The sequence below is a fragment of the Myotis yumanensis genome, unplaced genomic scaffold (genome assembly GCF_028538775.1).
Source record: "Myotis yumanensis isolate MYYU_CA2020_CCGP unplaced genomic scaffold, mMyoYum1.0.hap1 SCAF_7, whole genome shotgun sequence".
NCBI classification, from domain to species: Eukaryota; Metazoa; Chordata; class Mammalia; order Chiroptera; family Vespertilionidae; genus Myotis; species Myotis yumanensis.
The window spans coordinates 37,791,184-37,811,801 of NW_027223758.1; the positions used below are offsets into that span (position 1 = coordinate 37,791,184).

The 20,618-nt window shown below is 40.4% G+C and overlaps 1 protein-coding gene and 1 pseudogene across 1 annotated transcript in view; one reads left to right on the forward strand and one right to left on the reverse strand.

Annotated features, from left to right (window-relative positions):
* The window catches only part of SAMHD1 (SAM and HD domain containing deoxynucleoside triphosphate triphosphohydrolase 1), a 59,653-nt gene that overhangs the window by 7,552 nt on the left and 31,483 nt on the right, over positions 1-20,618 (reverse strand). The window contains exons 12-13 of the mRNA XM_070420260.1: positions 10,665-10,801; positions 9,698-9,793 (exon numbers count right to left, since the gene is read on the reverse strand). Of these exons, the coding sequence (XP_070276361.1) occupies positions 9,698-9,793; positions 10,665-10,801 (233 nt within the window). The remainder of the gene's footprint in view (positions 1-9,697; positions 9,794-10,664; positions 10,802-20,618) is intronic.
* LOC139014560 (rRNA N(6)-adenosine-methyltransferase ZCCHC4-like) lies at positions 14,474-16,028 on the forward strand (annotated as a pseudogene).

Sequence of the window (20,618 nt, forward strand, 5' to 3'; positions counted from 1 at the left end):
GCCCTCGAGTCAAAAAGTTTGCCCACCCCTGCACTAGAGATAATAATAAAGAAACTTGATATGATCCCAGTCCCCTGGACTATGTGGCTTAGACTGAGGCTCAACAAATGATTACCAAAGTAATTATATAACTTCATTTGTTATAAGAGCTACCAAAGAGAAACAAATGATCCATGAAAGTTTGTAACCAGAGAATGACTAGTGAATAACTAAGAGAACAGGAATTAACCAGGCCTAGGTAGAAAAGACAAGAATGTCAGGCAGGGAGAAACCAAGATGGTGGCATAGGTAAACACCTGAAATTGCTGCCTTGCACAACCACTTCAAAAATACAACTAAAAGACAAAACGGACATCAGCCAAAACCACAGGAAGGTTGCCTGAGTGGAAATTCTACAACTAGAAGGAAAGAGAAAAGCACACTGAGACTCAGAGGAGGTGCAAAAGTAAAGTGCAGAGGTATGGAGGCATGCACGGAAAGGGCTGGCAACTGAGGACTCGGTTGTCTTTTTCAATCGGAAGGGAGGCACATGCTCCCGACTGCTCTGAATTCCAGTTCCGGGCGAGTCTCTGGGGACCCAGACTCATATGGGGAGAAACTGGACTGTCTGGCATCGGGCGGAACTAGAGGGCGGCCTTCTCTCAGAGGTGCTTGCAGCGATTACCGAGGGACACTGAGACCCGGGGCCTCTTAGGGCAGAGCTGAGGAGCAGCTGTTTGCTCTGCCCTGTTGATTCCCTGAGTCCCTGCCCCATCCAAATTGTGCGCAGAGGCTTTTGCATATGAATGACCTGGCCCTTTGCAAACTAAAATTACCTAACAAACTGCAGCTGGGGCAGAGAGACCCAGATCATCCAAAAGAAGGCCCAAGGCCCCACAACAGCTTCCATTGCTTCATAGCTGAGCCTCATCTGGGCACCGCCAAATCCCAAAGAAAGAAGAGGAATCTGCAGATCTCTCCATAGCTCCTGCTGGGTAGCCTCAGGCAGAGGCTAAATTAGCACCTCCTGAGAGATCCAAGTGCCAGTGTACCCAGTGGTCAGAGTGGGACCATCCAGATTACAACTCCTCAGATCCATAAGGGACACACTCAGCGGGCAGACTCAGTGAGCACCAAAGCCACATTGAAACAAGTCTTGCCCCATAAGGGTGTCTCCAGTACAGAAGTTCTCCCACCATAGACAGCTGATTCTCACAGCCAATGGCCTGGAGGTCAATTCCTCCCAGTGATACCTACAACAATCAAGGCTTAACTACAACAAGACTGTGCACAAAGCCCACAAAGGGGTGCATCAACAGTGTCCACCTCAGGTAATTGGGGAGGCTGAGCCACTGGGCCCTATAGGATACCTAGCACAGAAAGCCACTCTATCAACACAGGGAAGCAGCCAAAATGCGGAGACAAAGAAACAGGTCACAAATGACAGAAATGGAGGAAAGAAAACTACTGGATATAGAGTTCAAAACTACGGTTATAAGGTTTTTCAAGAATTTCCTAGAAACTGCCAATAAATTTAGTAAGACCCTCAATAAGTCTAGTGAGACCCTCGAGGATATGAAAAAGGACCAATTAGAAATTAAGCATACACTGACTGAAATAAAGAATATTATACAGAGATCCAACAGAAGACTAGAGGATTGCAAGAATCAAGTCAAAGATTTGAAGTACGAAGAAGTAAAAAACACCCAACTGGAAAAGCAAAAAGAAAAAAGAATCCAAAAATATGAAGATAGTGTTAGGAGTCTCTGGGACAACTTCAAGTGTACCAACATCTGATTTATGGGGGTGCCAGAAGAAGAGAGAGAGCAAGATATTGAAAACCTATTTGAAGAAATGACAGAAAACTTCCCCTACCTGGTGAAAGAAATAGACTTAGAAGTCCAGGAAGCACAGAGAACCCCAAACAAGAGGAATCCAAAGAGGACCACACCAAGACACATCATAATTAAAATGCCAAGAGCAAAAGACAAAGAGAGAATCTTAAAAGCAGCAAGAGAAAAACAGTTAATTACCTACAAGGGAGTACCCATACAATTTTCAGCTGATTTCTCAACAGAAACTATGCGGGCCTGAAGGGAATGGCAAGAAATATTCAAAGTGATGAACAGCAAGAACCTACAACCAAGATTATTTACCCAGCAAAGCTATCATTCAGAATTGAAGGTCAGATAAAGAGCTTCACAGATAAGAAAAAACTAAAGGAGTTCATCACCACCAAACCAGTATTATATGAAATGCTGAAAGGTATTCTTTAAGAAGAGGAAGAAGAAGAAACAGGTAAAGATAAAAATTATGAACAACAAATACATATCTATCAACAAGTGAATCTAAAAATCAAGTGAATAAAAAATCTGATGAACAGAATAAACCGGTGAATATAATAGAATCAGGGGCATAGAAAGGGAGTGGACTGACAATTCTCGGGGGGGAAAGGGCTATGGGGGGATGCGGGAAGAGACTGGACAAAAATTGTACACCTATGGATGAGGACAGTGTGGGGAGGTAAGGGCAGAGGGTGGGGTGGGAACCAGGTGGAGGGGAGCTATGGAGAGAAAAAAGAGGAACAACTGTAATAATCTGAACAATAACGATTAAAAAAAAAGAAAAGGAATGCCAGGCAGAAAAGAAACAGCTCCAGGGCAGAGGACTGAAACTATCTGCTGGGTTTAGTTACATTGAAGCCATTGGTGATCTTGGTGAGAGTAATTTTAGTATAGTGATGGAGACAGAAAAAGGTTTGCAAGTAAATAAGCAATGAAAAAAACGACAACTCTTTAGAAGTTAAGGCTGTTAGGAGACAGGAGAGGCTTCCAGTCAAGATGGCAGAGTAGGTAAATACTGTCTCGCCTCCTCTCATGACAACTTCAAAATTACAACTATAGAACCACCACCTTTGGGAACTGCCTGAAGTCTAGCTGAACAGAAGTCCTATAAGTAAGAATATGTAGAAGAAGCCACATCAAGACTTCTTTAAAAATTAAAAAATATATAATAATAAAGAAGATGCAAGAGAGAAATAAGGTATCTAGGAAAGGTAATGGGAGACAACTAGAGTGTGATGCTTATTTTCTTAAGATAAAAGTTTGTTTAACTGCTAATGGGAAAGTCCGAAAGAGAGGAGAGAATCAATTCCATAAGGTTCCATAGAAGTGCTGAGACAAATGGCCCTATGGCTGCACTACCCGATGTGGTAGCCACGAGCCACACGACTTTTTAGATTTCAAATCATTAATATCGGATACAATAAAACATTTAGTTCTTCAGTTTCAAATGTTCGGTAGCCATGTGTGGCTAGTGACTACCAAAATGGACAGTAGAGATACAGAACATTTCTATCATCGAAAGTTCTATTGGCCCTAGCAGGTTTGGCTCAGTGGACAAAGCATCGGCCTGTGGACTGAAGGGTCCAGGGTTTGATTCTGGTCAAGGACACATGCCCAGGTTGCGGACTCAATACCCAGTAGGGGGCATGCAGGAGACAGCCGATCAATGATTCTCTCCCATCATTGATGTTTCTCTCTCCCCCACCCCCTTTCTGAAATATATAAATTTCTAATGGACAGCCCTGGTCTAGATCACAATTAGAAGGATTACTTTTTATAGGAAGAGAAAACATTTCCCACAGAACCAGAGGGAAGGCTGAACACAGCTGCAGATGGAGGCAGGCTTGCTTATATGGTGATGTGGGTTGAGGGAGTTCCTACCTAATGGCCTATATTTTATATCTGAAATAAGAGCCACGGTGGGGTTAGTCACTGAGGGTAATACAGTTGGGGTTGAGGAGCAGGGTTGGAGGTCTTAGAGGAGTGAAGATGATTTGAAAGTCATTATGGAAACTGAAGAATTGCACTAAGCCTGCCAGAAAGTTCAGGGGGCCTAGCTAAGGTTGGTGACCATGAACTGTCAATTAGATGCAAAGACAGGCAAGGGAGTTGAGGCTAATAGCAGAAAATGACTGAATTAATGGATCACAAAATATGAGTTAGACTGGATGATAAAAACAGGTCATTGACAAGCTAGAAGTAAGGAGATAATAAACCGGAGGTCCTGATGAGCTAGGAACAAGCACACAGAATGGGGTTTGTGGACAGAGAAGGAAGGCTGAAATGAATGATTTTTAGAGGGAGGGTATTTTCAAATGTTGATAAGGTTCAGAGTGTAATATGCTGAGAGTGCTGGCTGAGGTGGAATGAATGAGTTCACTGAGGATGAGGATGAAGAGATCAGAGTTGGTTGGCCATATGGACTATAAAGTCATTAAGGATAATGGCAGGAACTGGAATAGACACGAAGACTTTAAATCATGCCAAAATCCTCAACAAGAGGACAGTAAGTGGTTTGAGGATGTTAGTCTCAGAGGAACAGGGATCTTGCATCGGATATATATATATATATATATATATATATATATATATATATATATAGTAATCCTCACTAGAGGATATGTTTTTCCATTGATTTTTAGAGAGAGTGGAAAGGAGGGTCGGGGGAGAGAGAGAGAAATATTGATGTGAGAGAACCACATTGATTGGTTGCCTCCCACACACATCTTGACCAGGGCTGGGGATTGAGCCTGCAACTGAGGTCCATGCCCTGACCAGAATCAAACCTGTAACTCTTCAGTCTGTGGGCCGACGCTCCAACCACTGAGAAAAACTGACCAGGGATGCTAGGGTCTTGAATGGTAGGTATTAGAGAACATGAGGACTGATGAACAGGAAGGTCTCCTGACCCTGAGGAATGTGTTCTCCTAAACAAACTACAGGAAAACCAGGTTCTCAGGGGACAGCTAGGCTACAACTAAGGCAAAGAGCTATTCAGTCAAGAGGCTGATGTGAGCCCTGATGTTAGGTGTGGCTCAGATGGTTGAACGTTGTCCCATGCACTGAAAGGTCACCAATTCGACTCCTGGTCAGGGCACATACCCAGGTTGCAGATTTGATCCCTGGTGTTGGGGTGTGTGTGGGAGGCAATTGATTGATGTTTCACTCTCACATCGATGTTCTCTCTCTCCCCCCACTCCGGTCCTCCTACTCTCTCTAGAAATCAATGGGAAAATTAACCTCAAGCGAGGATTAACAACAACAAAACAAACACTGGCCATGTGTATGTCATCTCCTATGCATGGCCTCTTTAGGAACCAGTGATTGTACATTCATTAGGAGATTGCACTTTGAGAGAAAAAAACAGATGGGAGGTCAGGGAGTGACTAGGAGTAGTGCACTGTGTTGAGGGTGATAGTCTCCCCAGTAAAGCACTGAGGGCAAGGGCAGACACGCGAGAGTCAGGAAAACATTCTGGAGAGTAAAGTCTGTCAGAGTCTCAGGAAGTCAGGATGTGAGATCCCTTTATTCTGGTGGAACCTCATCTAATGAAACAGGAAACTGCAGCCTGATCTGCAAATCTGAGGCACTTCATCATGCAGCCAAGTGAACAGAGAGTGGATCCAAGGGCAATTCACTCATATTTCTTGGCAAAGAATAGTTATGGAGAGATCGCCCTTCACTCAAAGATGCGTCAACAAGAAAATAACAAATGAGAGCCTTAGGAAAAAATTACATAGGGAAGAGAGTCCAGAGATTTCAAAGGAGCTAAACTCTGAAAAGGATTTCCTATGAGAAACAGAAGAAAATATGAGTAAGCCATTTGGCATTCTCATAGGATACAAGAAGACACTATAGCTTCTATGAAAATAGTAGTAAGAAAGTCTTACCTTTTTCCTTTGTGTGTGTAGACAATTTTTAAAATTAATTAGCATGTACTAGTTTCGTGATCAAGAAACATTAAAAAATCAATATAAAGGGTGTCCCAAAATTCATGCAAGAAGTAATTTTGATAGAAAACACAGGTTTATAATGAAAAATTGTACATTTTTTTATTGGTTCATAAAGTATACAGTATAGAGTTATGTATGGAATAGCATATCGGGTAAATGGCCTCCACGGCTTTGCTGGTACATACGCATGATCTGGGTGGCCAATTCTGATCACCAAAATGGGAAATTACACGACCAGGAAATGACTCATGTAGTAATTGAATTGTTTCTCGGGCTGTATGGCATGTGGCACCGTCTTGTTGAAACCACATGTTGTCCACATCCATATCTTGCAATTTAGGCACAAAAAACTGGATTATCACGTCACAATAGTGAGCACCATTAACTGTTACTGCCTGAGCAGCCGAATTTTCAAAGAAGAATGGTCCGATGATGCCTCCAGCCCAAAATCCGCACCAAACAGTGACATGTTGTAGATGCATTTGTTTCTCAACAATCACTCGTGGATTTTCTGAACCCCAAATGCGACAATTTTGTCGATTAACCAAGCCATCAAGATGAAAACGAGCCTCACCGAAATTCAGCCACATTTATGCAAAACGGTCATGGAAAATTTCAACAAAAGAGTGCTTATGTGCCAGCAAAGCCGTGGAGGCCATTTACCCAATAGCTATTCCATACATAACCCTATACTGTATACTTTATGAATCAATAAAAAAATGTATAATTTTTAATTATAAACCTGTGTTTTCTATCAAAATTACTTCTTGTGTGAATTTTGGGACACCCTTTATTACAATGTTCTACTAATCACCTGACTATAATTACATTAACAATTACAATATTGACAACAGCCCCAGCTGGTTTGGCTCAGAGAATAGAGTGTTGGCCTGAAAACCGAAGGGTCCTGGGTTTGATTCCGGTCAAGGGCACGTGCCTCCGTTGCAGGTTCAATCCCTGGCCCTGGTCAGGGTGCGTGCTGGAGACAACCAACTGATATGTCTCTCTCACACTGATGTTTCTCTCTCTCTCTGTCTCTCGCGCTCCCACTCTCTCTAAAAATCAATGGAAAAGTATCCTCAGGTGAAAATTAACAAAATATATAAAATTTTTAAAAAATAAAGTTTATTTTAATAAAATAAACTTTTTTCTTTAAAGTTTTTAAAGAAAAAAGAATGCCCAGTTACTTACTATACAGCATCTCAACTTTTAAACTGCTATAGAATTTGCTACAAATTAGGGCCCTTCCATATTTTGTGTGGAACAATGCTAAATCTATGCTCAAGGTTGGCTTAATCAACTGTTTCAATGGTGGGCCCAGAGGAGGCACCACCACGTGGAAAGACTCCACCCCAGGGAAGCCCCTAGGCATTCCTCCTGGCAGGCCTCCTGCACTCTGGTACAAGTTGGTAATGATGGGGTTGCAGACTTTTTCCAATAATTTCTGCTAATGTTCAAATTCTTCCATTTCTGCAGTTTGGTTCTTATCAAGCCATTTGATGATTTCATTGCACTTGTCAAGAATCTTCTGTTTGTCCTCACCATTGATCTTGCCTTGAAATTTTTCATCTTCAACAGTTATTTTATTGTTGAATGAATAGGTTTCAAGTGAATTCTTGGAAGACACTTTGTCCTGCTGCTTCTCATCTTCAGCTTTGTACTTCTCAGCTTCCTGGACCATGCGCTCATTGTCTTCCTTGCTCAGACAACCCTTGTCATTAGTGGTGGTAATCTTGTTCTCTTTTCCTGCACTCTTATTCACAGCAGAGACACTGAGGATGCCATTGGCATTGATATCAAAAGTAGCCCAACTGGTTTGGCTCAGTGGTTGAGCGTCAACCTATGAACCAGGAGGTCACAGTTTGATTCCTGATCAGGACACATGCCCAGGTTATGGGCTCCATCTCTACCTAACTGGATGTTCCCAGTTGTAGATCTGATCTCAAAGATTCCATCTTCAATTTTGAGAATTGACACATTGAAAGTGCCACCTCTCAATTTAAAGATCAGCATGTTTCTTTCAGCTCCAACCTTTCTGCCTAAGCGATAGCAAGGAGGCAGCCAATCAATGATTTTTCTCTCATCATTGATGTTTCTATCTTTCTCCCTCTCCCTTCCTCTGAAATCAATTTTAAAAATGTACTTTAAAAAAAATATCAATGCCTAACCAGTTTGGCTCAGTGGATAGAGCATTGGCCTGCGGACTCAAGAGTCCCAGGTTCGATTCCGGTCAAGGGCATATACCTTGGTTGTGGGCACATTCCCAGTAGAAGGTGTGCAGGAGGCAGCTCATCGATGTTTCTCTCTCATCGATGTTTCCAACTCTGCATCCCTCTACTTCCTCTCTGCAAAAAATAAAATAAAATAAAATAAAGTAAAATATATATATATATCTCAAAAGTGACTTCAATCTGAGGAACACGATGAGGTGCAGGAGGTATGTCTGAGTTCAAACTTGCTAAGCAAGCTGTTATCCTTGATCACGGCACACTCATCTTCATAAACCTGAATGAGCACACCAGACTGGTTGTCAGAGTAGATAGTGAAGGTCTGTGTCTGCTTGGTAGGAATGGTAATATTGTGCTTGATGAGGTCATGACTCCACCAGCAGTCTCAATGCCAAGGAAAAAAGGAATGACATCCAACAGCAGTAAATCTTGAACATTTTCAGATTGTCTCCAGAGAGGATGGCTGCCTAGATAGTTACACCATAAGCACCAGCCTCATCGGGGTTGATGCTCTTATTCAACTCTTTTCTACTGAAGAAGTCCTGTAGGAGTTTCTGAATCTTGGGAATATGGGTAAAATCATCCACCAGGACAATATCACGGATCTGGGACTTGTCAAGCTTGGCATCCTGAAGGGCTTTCTCTACAGGGTCTAGGGTGCTGTGAAGAAGGTCAGTATTCAAGTGTTCAAATTGGACAGGGATGATAGAGATATAGGAGTTGATTCCTTCATAAAGTGAATCAATCTCGATACTGGCCTGGGTGCTGGAAGAGAGTATGCTTAGCACGTTCCCAAGCAGTACGAAGGTGACAGAAAGCCCCCTTGTTCTCACTGATAGCCTTCTTATGCTTGCACTTGAACTCTTCAATGAAGTGGCTGACCATTCAGTTGTCAAGTCTTCTCCACCTAAGTGGGTGTCCCCAGCTGTAGATTTGACCTCAAAGATTCCATGTTTAATTGTAAGAATTGACACATCGAAAGTGCCACCTCCCAATTTTAAGATCAGCGTGTTTCTTTCAGCTCCAACCTTTCTGTCTAAGCTACAAATAATAGCAGTGGCAGTTGGCTCATTGATGATTCTAAGTACATTGAGACCAGCAATAGTTCCAGCACCATTGGTAGCCTGATTCAGAGAGTCATTGAATTAAGCAGGTACTGTAACAACAGCATAGGTAACAGTCTTCCCAAGGTAGGCTTCCGCAATTTCCTTCATCTTCTGGATAGAAACTTTTTGTCTCTCTCATGTATTCTACTTGGACCTTGGGCCTGCCAGCATCATTCTCCACCATGAAGGGCCAATGTTTCATATCAGATTGGACAACAGCATCATCAAATCTACATCCAATCAGGGGCTTGACATCAAAAACTGTGTTGGTAGGATTCATTGCAACTTAATTCTTCACAGCATCACTGATCGTTTGGTGTCAATAAAGGCAACATAACGTGGGGTGGTTGGTTTCCTTGATCATTGGCAATTATTTCCAATTTTCTGTGCTGGAAGACACCCCTACAACAGTAGGTGATGCCAAAATCAATACCAACTGCAGGTCCCTTAGACATGGTTGCTTGAGTGTATGCATGGCTTACAAAGACCTGATCAGAACGGCTGCCCCTTGTGTTTAATGGGGAGAGGAGGATCTTTATTCTTTTAAAAAATTCTTTATTTAGCATATTATCAGGTGAACTACTTACATCCACTATAAAATCTTCAGCCTGCAGTTCAACTTCTAGAGTCATTACATCAGGTTTGGCCTTGGCAAGTTCTTCTCGAAACTTTTCATGGTCTTCCTAGAAAAGACAAGACTCCCCATGTTAGAACTCCAGTTCTTCACCATTAAGTCCTTGTGCCATGAATAGTTTCTCTCTTTGAAAATGGCATTTTAGCTCCATGTGACTAGTGCCTAGTGAATTGGACAACACGGTTCTATACTTTCCTTCTTTCAGTCATAATTTTCCCATCTCTAACTAAACTTACAGAAAATAGTGTATTACAAAATAGTGCTATGTAAGGACCCTTTTTGTCTAATTATCTACTAATTTGGATCATGTAGGAAACATTATAAATATGCTTATACCATCCTTTAATCAAATCATAGTAATTTTTATAACAGGATTTTCATATTAAAAAAAAAATCTGGCATTAACCTATTAGAAAAACCAGAGGCACACAAGGAAGTATTAAAAGCAGAGTGTGGTTATCATGGTTCCTGTTATTCATTTTTTGGTGAAAAGCAAAGTCTTCAACATGCAGGAGAGGAAAATAGATATATAAACTAAAAAAGATAGGCATGTGCCATTGGGGAGAAACTGTGAAAGAAGTAAAGTAGTAGCAGGTCCTTAGAGTTTCAGTGAAGCTCATGGAGATTCCTTATTTTGAGGGTCCCTTTCACTTACAGGATGACAGAGTAAATTAGCCTTGGCTTTGAATCCTGACTCACTACCTGTGCTTCCATAGGCAAGTTATTTAATCTCTTCCCAAGCCTCAGTTTCTTCATCTGCAGGACAGACCTAAGAACAGTGTTGATGTAAATGAGATTAAATGAGAATAAATGTAAAGGGCTTAAGAACAGAATCATGGTATTGTGATAGGTTAATGGTTTTCCTCATGGAGGAAAGAGGACCTTTCACTATTGGGAAGAGGCTTGACAACTCAACTTACCTTTGTAATTCTCCTTTTGTTTGGCTGAGTCTGACCCACATACTTATATAGATTACGGCGTTGAATTTTTTCTAAAATTTCTCGTGCAGCAGCCAATTTGGGATCAGCAGAGTGTAAAATCTCCAGAAAAATGTTATCTGCCAATTTGATGAAATTTCAGTTACATTAAAATGAAAAAAATACACAAGATTTATAAAGACTCATATCTTGCTGTACCTCAGAAGTGATTTTGAGCAGTTTAGAAGTGTAGGCACACTATGATTATAACAATGTAAAAACATCTTTTTAAATATTTTTATTGATTTCAAAGAGGAAAGGAGAGGAAGAGAAATATCAATGACGAGAATCACTGATCGCTGCCTCCTGCATGTCCCCTACTGGGGATCAAGCCCGCAACCTGGGCATGTGCCCCAATCAGGAATCGAACTCTGACCTCCTGGTTCATAGACCAATGCTCATCCACTGAGCCACATGGACCAGGGGAAAAAATATTTTTAAGACTTAAATGAAAAAAACCTTTGTAAAAACATTCTCGTCAATGTCTTGAATTTGCTTCAAGGTAATCTAGTGAGTGGGAAAGGGTAGTTATGAAACAAGACTGCACTGGAGTTGATGATTTGAGGCTGGGTTATGTGTACATAGGGTTATATTAATTTGTTATGTTTTGTTTAAAAAGAATGATACTTAAGGAATTACAAAATTATGTCTGAAATCTGCTTCAAAATGGTCCAGTGTTTGATGGGAGTGAAGGGATGAAGCAAAATTGTTATGTTGACAATTGTTAAAGCTAAGTGATGTAAATTTCTTGAATAAAATTTTTTAAAGTTCTATCCCATGATAAAAGTAGAAGGTAGTTTCTTTTTATTACAACTTTTAAAACAATGTTTTTATTGATTTTTAGAGAGAGAGGAAGGGAGAGATCAAAACATCGATAAGAGAGAAACATCATCTGCCCTGGCCAGTTTGGCTCAGTGGATAGAGAGTCAGCCTTTGGACTGAAGGGTGCCAAGTTCTATTCTGGACAAGGGCACATGCCTGGGTTGCGAGCTCAATCCCCCAGTGGGGGGTGTGCAGGAGGCAGCCAATCAACGATTCTCTCTCATCAATGATGTTTCTCTCACTCCCTCTCCCTTCTTCTCTGAAATCAATAAAAATAATATTTTTAAAAATCATTAAAAAAGAGAGAGAAACATCATTGTCCGGCTGCCTCCTACATGCCCCCCACTAGGGATGGAGCCCAAAACCTGGGCATGTGCCCTGACGGAATCAAATCAGCAACCTCTTGGACCCATCATGACACTTTCTACATAAGGCCATCCCACAAAGACTGGGATGCATAACAGATCTACCTAATACAAAGAAACAAATACAAAGAGACAGCTAAAATGGGGAGACAAAGAAACAACCCCTATATGAGAAAAAAGAAGGAAGCTCTAGAAAAAGAAGTAAATGAAATGGAGACAAGCAACCTGTCAGACATAGAATTCAAAGCAATGGCTATAAAGATGTTTAAGAAACTTAGTGCAAGTCACAACAGCATGAAAAGGAAAACAGAGGCCATGAACAAGAACCAGAAAGAAATGAAAAATGATATATCTGACATCTAGAACACACTGGAAGGTAATAAAAGTAGACTGGATAAAGCAGATGGTTGCATGAAGTGACTGGAAGACAAGGTAGAAATAGCTAATTAGAGCAGCAAATAGAAAAAGATAGCTTAAGAGAGCTCTGGAACAACATGAAACATAACAACATTGCATTATAGTAATACCAGAAGAGGATGAGGGTGAGCAAGGAACAGAGAACCTGTTTAAAGAAATAATGACAGAAAACTTCCCCAACCTGGTGAGGGAAAATGTCACACAAATTCAGGAGGTACAGGAAGTCCCAATCAAAATGAACCCAAAGAGACCCATACTAAAGACACATCATGATTAAAATGGCAAACGTTAATGATAAAGAAAGAATCTTAAAGGCAGCAAGAGAGAGACAGAAAATTACCTACAAAGAAGTTCCCATTAGAATGTCAGCTGACTTCTCAACAGAAACACTTCAGGACAGAAGGAAGTGGCATGAAGTACTCAAAGTAATGAAAAACAAGGGCCCAAATCCAAGACCACTGTATCCAGTAAATCTATCATTTAAAATTGAAGGTGAAATAAAAAGCTTTCCAGACAGCCCTAACCGTTTTTTGCTCAGTGGATTGAACGTTGACCTGCAGACTGAAGGGTCCGGGGTTTGATTCCAGTCAAGGGCATGTACCTTGGTTGTGGGCGCGATCCCCAGTAGGGGGCATGCAGGAGGCAACTGATCGGTGTTTCTTTCTCATCAATGCTTCTAACCTCTCTCTTCCTCTCTGTAAAAAAAAAAAACTTTCCAGACAAAAAAAAGTTTAGGGAGTACATTATCACCAAACCAGCAATGCAAGAAATGTTAATGGGACTGCTTTAAGAAAAAGAAAAGGCCCGGCCAGCGTTTCTCAGTGGTTGGGCATCGAGCTATGAGCCAGGAGGTCATAGTTCCGATTCCCAGTCAGGGCACATGCCTGGGTTGCAGGCTTCATCCCCAGTAGGGGGTGTGCAGGAGGCATGTAATCAATGATTGTTTCTCATCATTGATGTGATGAGAAACATAATATTAAAGGGATTGATGTTTCTATCTCTCTCCTTCTCCCTTCCTCTCTAAAATCAATAAAAATATATTTTTGAAGAAAAGGAGAGACAGTGGATGACAGGCATAAAGAAAATAAATGGCAATAAATAAATACCTATGAATAATAACCTTAAATGTAAATGGATTAAATGCTTCAATCAAAAGACATAGGGTGACTGAATAGATAAGAAGTCATGACCCATATATATGCTATCTACAAGAGACCCACCTCAGAACAAAAGATAAACATAGACTCAGAGTGAAGGGATGGAAAATATATATTCCATGCAAATGGAAAGGGAAAAAAGCTAGGGTAGCAATACTCATATCTGAGAAAATAGACTTCAAAACAAAGGCCATAATAGGAGACAAAGAAGACCACTTCATAATATTAAAGGGATTGTAAACACATATGCACCCAATATAGGAGCACCCAAGTATATAAAAAAATCTTGATGGACTTTAAAGGAGAGATTGACAGCAATACAATAACAGCAGGGGACTTTAACACCCCAATGACATTACTGGTTAAATCTTCCAGACAAAAAGTTAACAATGAAACAGAGGCCTTAAATGACAAAGTAGGTCTAACCAATATTTATAGAACATTTCACTCCAAAGCAACAGAATATACATTCTTCTCAAGTGCACATGGAACATTCTCAAAGATAAACCACATATTAGGGCACAAAACAAGTCTATACAAATTTAACAAGATTGATATAATACCAAGCATCTTCTCGGATCACAATGGCATGAAGTTAGAAATTAACTACAATTAAAAAAAAAAACCACTCAAATACATGGAGGCTAAATAGCATATTATTAAACAATGAATGGGTTACCAATGAGATCAAGCAAGAAATTAAAAACTTCCTGGAAACAAATGAAAATGAATACACAACCACCCAAAACCTACAGGACACAGTGAAAGCAGTCCCGAGAGCACTACAGGCCCACCTCAAGAAACAAGAAAAAGGACTAATAAATTATCTAACCCTACAACTAAATGAATTAGAAAGAGAATAGCAAAAAAAGCCCAGAGGAAGTAGAAGGAAGGAAATAAAAAAGATCAGAGCAGAAATAAATGACATAGAGACTAAAAAGAAACAAAACAAAACAGTACAGAATGAGGCTCTTGGGATGGTGGTGGGAAGATGGTGACCCTCAGAGACAGACTGGGGGCCGGGGAGGGAGAGGGGAGCATGAGCAGCCCGGGCAGCTCAGGAGTGGAGGTGGTGCTTTCCTCCAATCTGCCATCCCCATCCCCACCATCCCCGCCCCATGGTGCCCTCACGGACCCACTCTTTTGCTTGTAAAGGTGAGCCAAGGGAAAGAAGACATGCAGAGGTTTTATGCCTGCTCGGCCTGTCGAGATAGAAAAGATTGTAATTTTTTTCAATGGGAAGATGAAAAGTTGTCAGGTGCTAGATTTGCTGCCCAAGAAGCTCATAACCAAAGATGTCAGCCTCCTCTCTCCCGAATGCAGTGTGTGCAAAGGTATTTGAAGTTCATTGAGTTGCCATTGTGTCAGAGAAAGTTTTGTCAAAGGTGTCAGCAGTTGCTCCTGCCAGATGACTAGGAGAAGCATCGTGAGCACCAGGTCATGGGTGATATTTCTGTCACCCAGTTAAAAAGGCCCAGTCAGCTCCTTTCTCCGTTGGAAAACAAGAAGACAAATGCGCAGTATTTGTTTGCTGATAGGAGCTGTCAGTTCTTGATAGACCTACTTTCTACCCTTGGGTTCAGAAGAGTGTTGTGTGTTGGAACACCGAGGTTGCATGAGCTGATCTGGTTGAAAGCATCAGGTGACAAGAAGCCTAACATTAAAAGCCTTTTATTGGATATTGATTTTCGGTATTCGCAGTTTTATATGGAAGATAGCTTTTGCCATTGTAACATGTTTAACCATCACTTCTTTGATGGAGAGGCTGCCCTTGAAGTATGCAGAACATTTTTTACAGGAAGATAAAGGTGAAGGAGTCATTATGGTGACAGACCCTCCTTTTGGTGGCTTCGTTGAACCTCTGGCTGTTATATTCAAGAAGTTAATTGCTATGTGGAAAAAAGGTCAAAGTCAAGATAACAATCACAAAGAACTACCTATTTTCTGGATTTTTCCCTGTTTTTTTTGAATCCCGAATTTGTCAGCTTTTTCCAAGCTTTCACATGCTGGATCATCAGGTAGATTATGATAATCATGCACTTCATAAACATGGAAAGACGGGTCGGAAAGTCACCTGTGCGTATTTTCACCAATATTCAACCCAACAAAATAATCCTTCCTGTGGAAGATGGGTATAGGTTTTGCCCTCTGTGTCAATGATATGTTTTTCTAGAGAATCAACACTGTGAGCACTGTAATTCATGCACATCCAAGGATGGCAGGAAATGGAACCATTGATTTCTCTGCAAAAAGTGTGTAAAGCCTTCCTGGAACCACTGTAGCATTTGCAATCACTGTGCTCTTCCCGGTCATTCTTGTGAGGGCCCTAAAGATGGCTGCTTCATTTGCGGTGAATTAAATCACAAACGTAGTACTTGTCCTAACATCTCTGCAGCTACGAAAGTTAGCAAAGCTGTCAGAAAGCAGAAGCAAAGAAAAAGTGATAAGATGAAAATGGACACCACTAAAGGACAAGCCATGAATCATACATCTGTTACAAGGAAGAAGAAAAGGACAGAAAGAGCCCTCAATATCTTTGCTCTTAAATGTCCAGTGACTTGAGAATAAGAAAGATTTATAGTCCAACCTTTGATGCCATTTTCTGAAAGTGCCATGCTGGACTTAAATTCTGTCACTGTCAAAGGTGTGCACCTTCCTAAGCTAGATAATAGGCAGGTGGTATTTGCTGGTTTATAGACCCCTCAGCGGTGTCTCTGGAGACCTGGTGAGTTGTTCCATCTTAGCTGGTTTACTAGCTCTGTCTCTCTGTGTCTTTTTTCTCTTTAACTCCCTTCCAATCATATTATTTTAGCCTCTTTTATCTGAAAAGTATGTATACAGCATTCTTTTGCAGAGTCAGAAGAAAATGAAAATCTGAGGTTTTGTTTACATTACATAAGAATACGTTAATTAAGATAAATGTTTTAAATTAATGTTAAAATATTGTACAATGGCTTAAACCCCACTTGTAAAAAGAAGTACAATGTACAGTTTTTTTCAGACATAATCTGAAAATGATGGGAAGAATTTTGACAAAGGCAGTTTAAAGATATAAAGATTATAATTATGGTTACATTATTATTAGATATTTATTTTTAAGTAAAAAAAAAAAGTACAAAAGATAAATAAATCTAAGAGCTTGTTCTTTGAAAAGATAAACAAGATTGATAAACCCCTAGCCAGACTCATCAAGAAACAGAGACAGAGGACCCAAATAAATAAAATCAGAAAAGAAAGAGGCCATAAAACAATGGACACCACAGAAATACAAAGAATTATAAGAAAATACTATGAACAACTATATGCCAACAAACTGGACAACCTGGGCAAAATGGACAAATTCCTAGAAACATATGATCTTCTACATCTCAATCAGGAAGAATCAGAAAACCTGAGTAGGCCAATAACAACTGATGAAATAGAAGCAGTAATTAAAAAACTCCCAGCAAACAAAAGTCCTGGACTGGATGGATTTAGAGGTAAATTTTACCAAACATTCAGGGAAGAACTAACACCTATCCTCCTCAAATTATTACAAAAAATTCAAGAGGAAGGAACATTTCTCCAAGCTCTTTTTACAAAGCCAGCATTATCCTAATTCTAAAACCAGATAAAGACACTACAAAGAAAGAAAATTATAAGCCAATATCCCTGATGAACACAGATGCTAAAATCCTCAACAAAATATTAGCAAATCAAATCCAGCAACATATTAAAAAGATCATGCACCATTTATTCCAGAGATGCAAGGCTGGTACAATAGTTGCAAATCAATAAATGTGATACATCAAATTGAAAGATAAAAACCCCATGATCATATCAATAGATGCAAAAAAAAGCATTTGACAAAATCCAGCACCCTTTTTTGATAAAAACTCTCAGTAAAGTGAAAATAGAGGGATCATACTTCAACATAATAAAGGCCATATATGATAAACCTACAGCCAACATAACACTCAATGGGCAAAAACTAAAAGCATTTCCCTTACGAACAAGAACAAGACAAGGATGTCCACTTTCATTACTCTTGTTCAACACTAGAGGCCCAGTGCATGAAAATTCATGCACTGGAGGGGAGGTACCTCAGCCTGGCTTGCCTCCTCTCACAGTCTGGGAGCCCTCAGGGGTAGGAGGCAACCCGGTGATCAGGGGAAGGCGACGCCCCATCACACCTCTGCTGTTGCTACTTCTGGCAGCACAAGCCTTGGCTGGCCCTGGTTACCTGAGCCTTGGGCAGCCCTGGGCGGCTCGGAAGCTACCATCCGAGGCTTGCCTGTGCCTCAGGCAGGCCCTGGGCAGCTGGGGGCTGAGGGGACTGGGGGTATCCAGAGGTAGGCACACAGAGCAGCCGGGCCCACCTGGGGGTGGACCTGGCCTTGCTGCATGCCTGCCGTCCCAGGGGGGCTGAGGGGACTGGGTGCCGCCATCTTGTGGCTGTGGGCGCTGCCATCTTTGAGGGTGGGGCAGTCAATTAGCTTATTCCCTCCTTAATGGCTGTGGGCATTGCCATCTTTGAGCGCAGGGCAGTCAAGTAGCATATTCCCTCCTTATTGGCTGTGGGCGCCGCCAGCTTTGAGGGTGGGGCAGTCAATTAGCATATTTCCTCCTATTGGCTGTGGGCATCGCCATCTTTGCGATGGCATGTGGGTCATTTAGCATATTTTCTCTTTATTAGGTAGGATAGTACTGGAAGTCCTAGCCACAGCAATCAGACAAGAAGAAAAGATAAAAAGCAACCAAATTGGAAAGGAGAAAATAAAACTGTCATTATTTGCAGATGACATGATATTGTACATAGAAAACCTTAAAGACTCCACCAAAAAACTATTAGACTTAATAAATGAATTCGGCAAGGTAGCAGGATACAAAATCAACATCTAGAAATAAATGTCATTTTTATACACCAATAATAAACTCTCAGAAAGAGAAAATGTTAAAAAAAAATCACTCAAGGGGGCGGGGGGGTGGAAAGGAGACATATGTAATACTCTTTGTAATACTTTAAGCAATAAAACAAAAACAAAAAAGTAAAAAAAAAAAAAAAAAAAAATCACATTTACCATTGCGACAAAAAAATAATGATACCTAAGAATAAACTTAACTAAGGAGGTAAAAGACCTGTACTTGGAAAATTATAGGACATTGAAAAAAGATATAGAGGAAAATATAAACAAATGGAAGTGTATACCATGTTCATGGATTAGAAGAATTAGCATCATTAAAATATCTATACTACCCAAAGCAATCCCTATTAAACACAATCCCTATTAAAATACCAATGACAGCCCTAAGCAGTTTGGCTCAGTGGATAGAGCGTCGGCCTGCGGACTGAAGGTTCGATTCCGGTCAAGGGCATGTACCTTGGTTGTGGGCAGATACCCAGTAGGGGGTGTGCAGGAGGCAGCTGATCGATGTTTCTCTCTTATCGATGTTTCTAACTCTCTATCCCTCTCCCTTCCTCTCTGTAAAAAAATCAATAAAATATATTAAAAAAAAATACCAATGACATACTTCACAGAGCTAGAACAACTACTCCAAAAATTTATATGGAACCATAAAAGACCCCGAATAGCTGCAGCAATCTTGAGAAAGAAGAACGAAGTAGGAGGGATCACAATACCGGCTATCAAACTATTCTACAAAGCCATTATAACCAAAACAGCCTGATACTGGCACAAGAATAGGCAGATAGACCAATGGATCAGAACAGAGACTCCAGAAATTGACCAACACCTTTATTGTCAATTAACATTTGACAAAGGAGGCAAGAATATACAATGGTGTAAAAGATAGTCTCTTCAACAAATGGTGCTGGGAAAACTTGACAGACACATGTAAAAAGATAAAATTAGACCACCAACTTACACCATATACAAGGATAAACTCAAGATGGATAACAGACTTAAATGTAAGGTATGAAACCATAAAATCTTAGAGGAGAACATAGGCAGTAAAATCTTAGACATCTCACGTAGCAATCTGTTTACAGACACATTTCCTAGGGCAAAGAAAACTAAGGAGAAACTAAACAAATAGGATTACATCAAAAGAAGAAGCTTCTGCACAGCAAAAGAAACCACCATCAAAATGAAAAGGGAACCCACTCTATGGGAGAACATATTTGCCAATGATGCATCTGATAAGGGATTAATATCCAAAATATATAAAGTTCTCATACAACTCAACAAAAGGAAGACAAAAAATCCAATTAAAAAAGTGGGCAGAAGACCTGAATAGACATTTCTCCAAAGAGAACATAAAAATGGTCAAGAGACATATGAAAAAATGCTCAGTCACTTATCATTAGAGAAATGTAAATTAAAACCACAATGAGGTATCACCTTACACTAATCAGAATGGCTATCATCAAAAAATCAACAAACAACAAGTGCTGGCGAGGATGTGGACTAATGTCCACTACTGGTGGGAATGCAGACTGGTGCAGCCACTATGAAAAACAATATGGAGTTTCCTCAAAAAATAAAAAATGGAACTTCCATTTGACCTAGCAATCCCACTACTGGGAATATATCCTAAAACCCCCAAAACACCAATCAGAAAGAATATATGCACCCTTTGTTCATAGCAGCATTATTTATAATAGCTAAGATTTGGAAACAGCCCCAAGTGTCCATCAATAGAAGAATGGATAAAAAAGCTATAGGACATTTACACTATGGAATACTATGCAGCTGTAAAAAAGAGGAATCTCTTACCCTTTGAGACAGCATGGATGGACCTGGAAAATATTATGCTAAGTGAAATAAGCCAATATGAGAAAGACAAATATCACATGATATCACTTATTTGTGGAATCTAATGAACAAAATGAATTGACCAACAAAATAAGACCTGAAGCATGGAGGCATGGAACAGACTGACATACCTCGACGTGGGGTGCGGGGGACGAGAAGACATAAACCAAAGAACTTATATATGCATAGCCCATGGACACAGGCAATAGGGTAGTGAAGACCTGGGGGGTGGGTAGAAGCTGGGAGGAGGGATGTAAAGGGGACAGGGAAATGAGAGATACTCGTAATACTATCAAAAATAAAAAATACATTAAGAAATAAATAAAGTTATTATTGATAAAAAAATTAAAATGAAACAAAGCATCACCTGCTTCATTATGA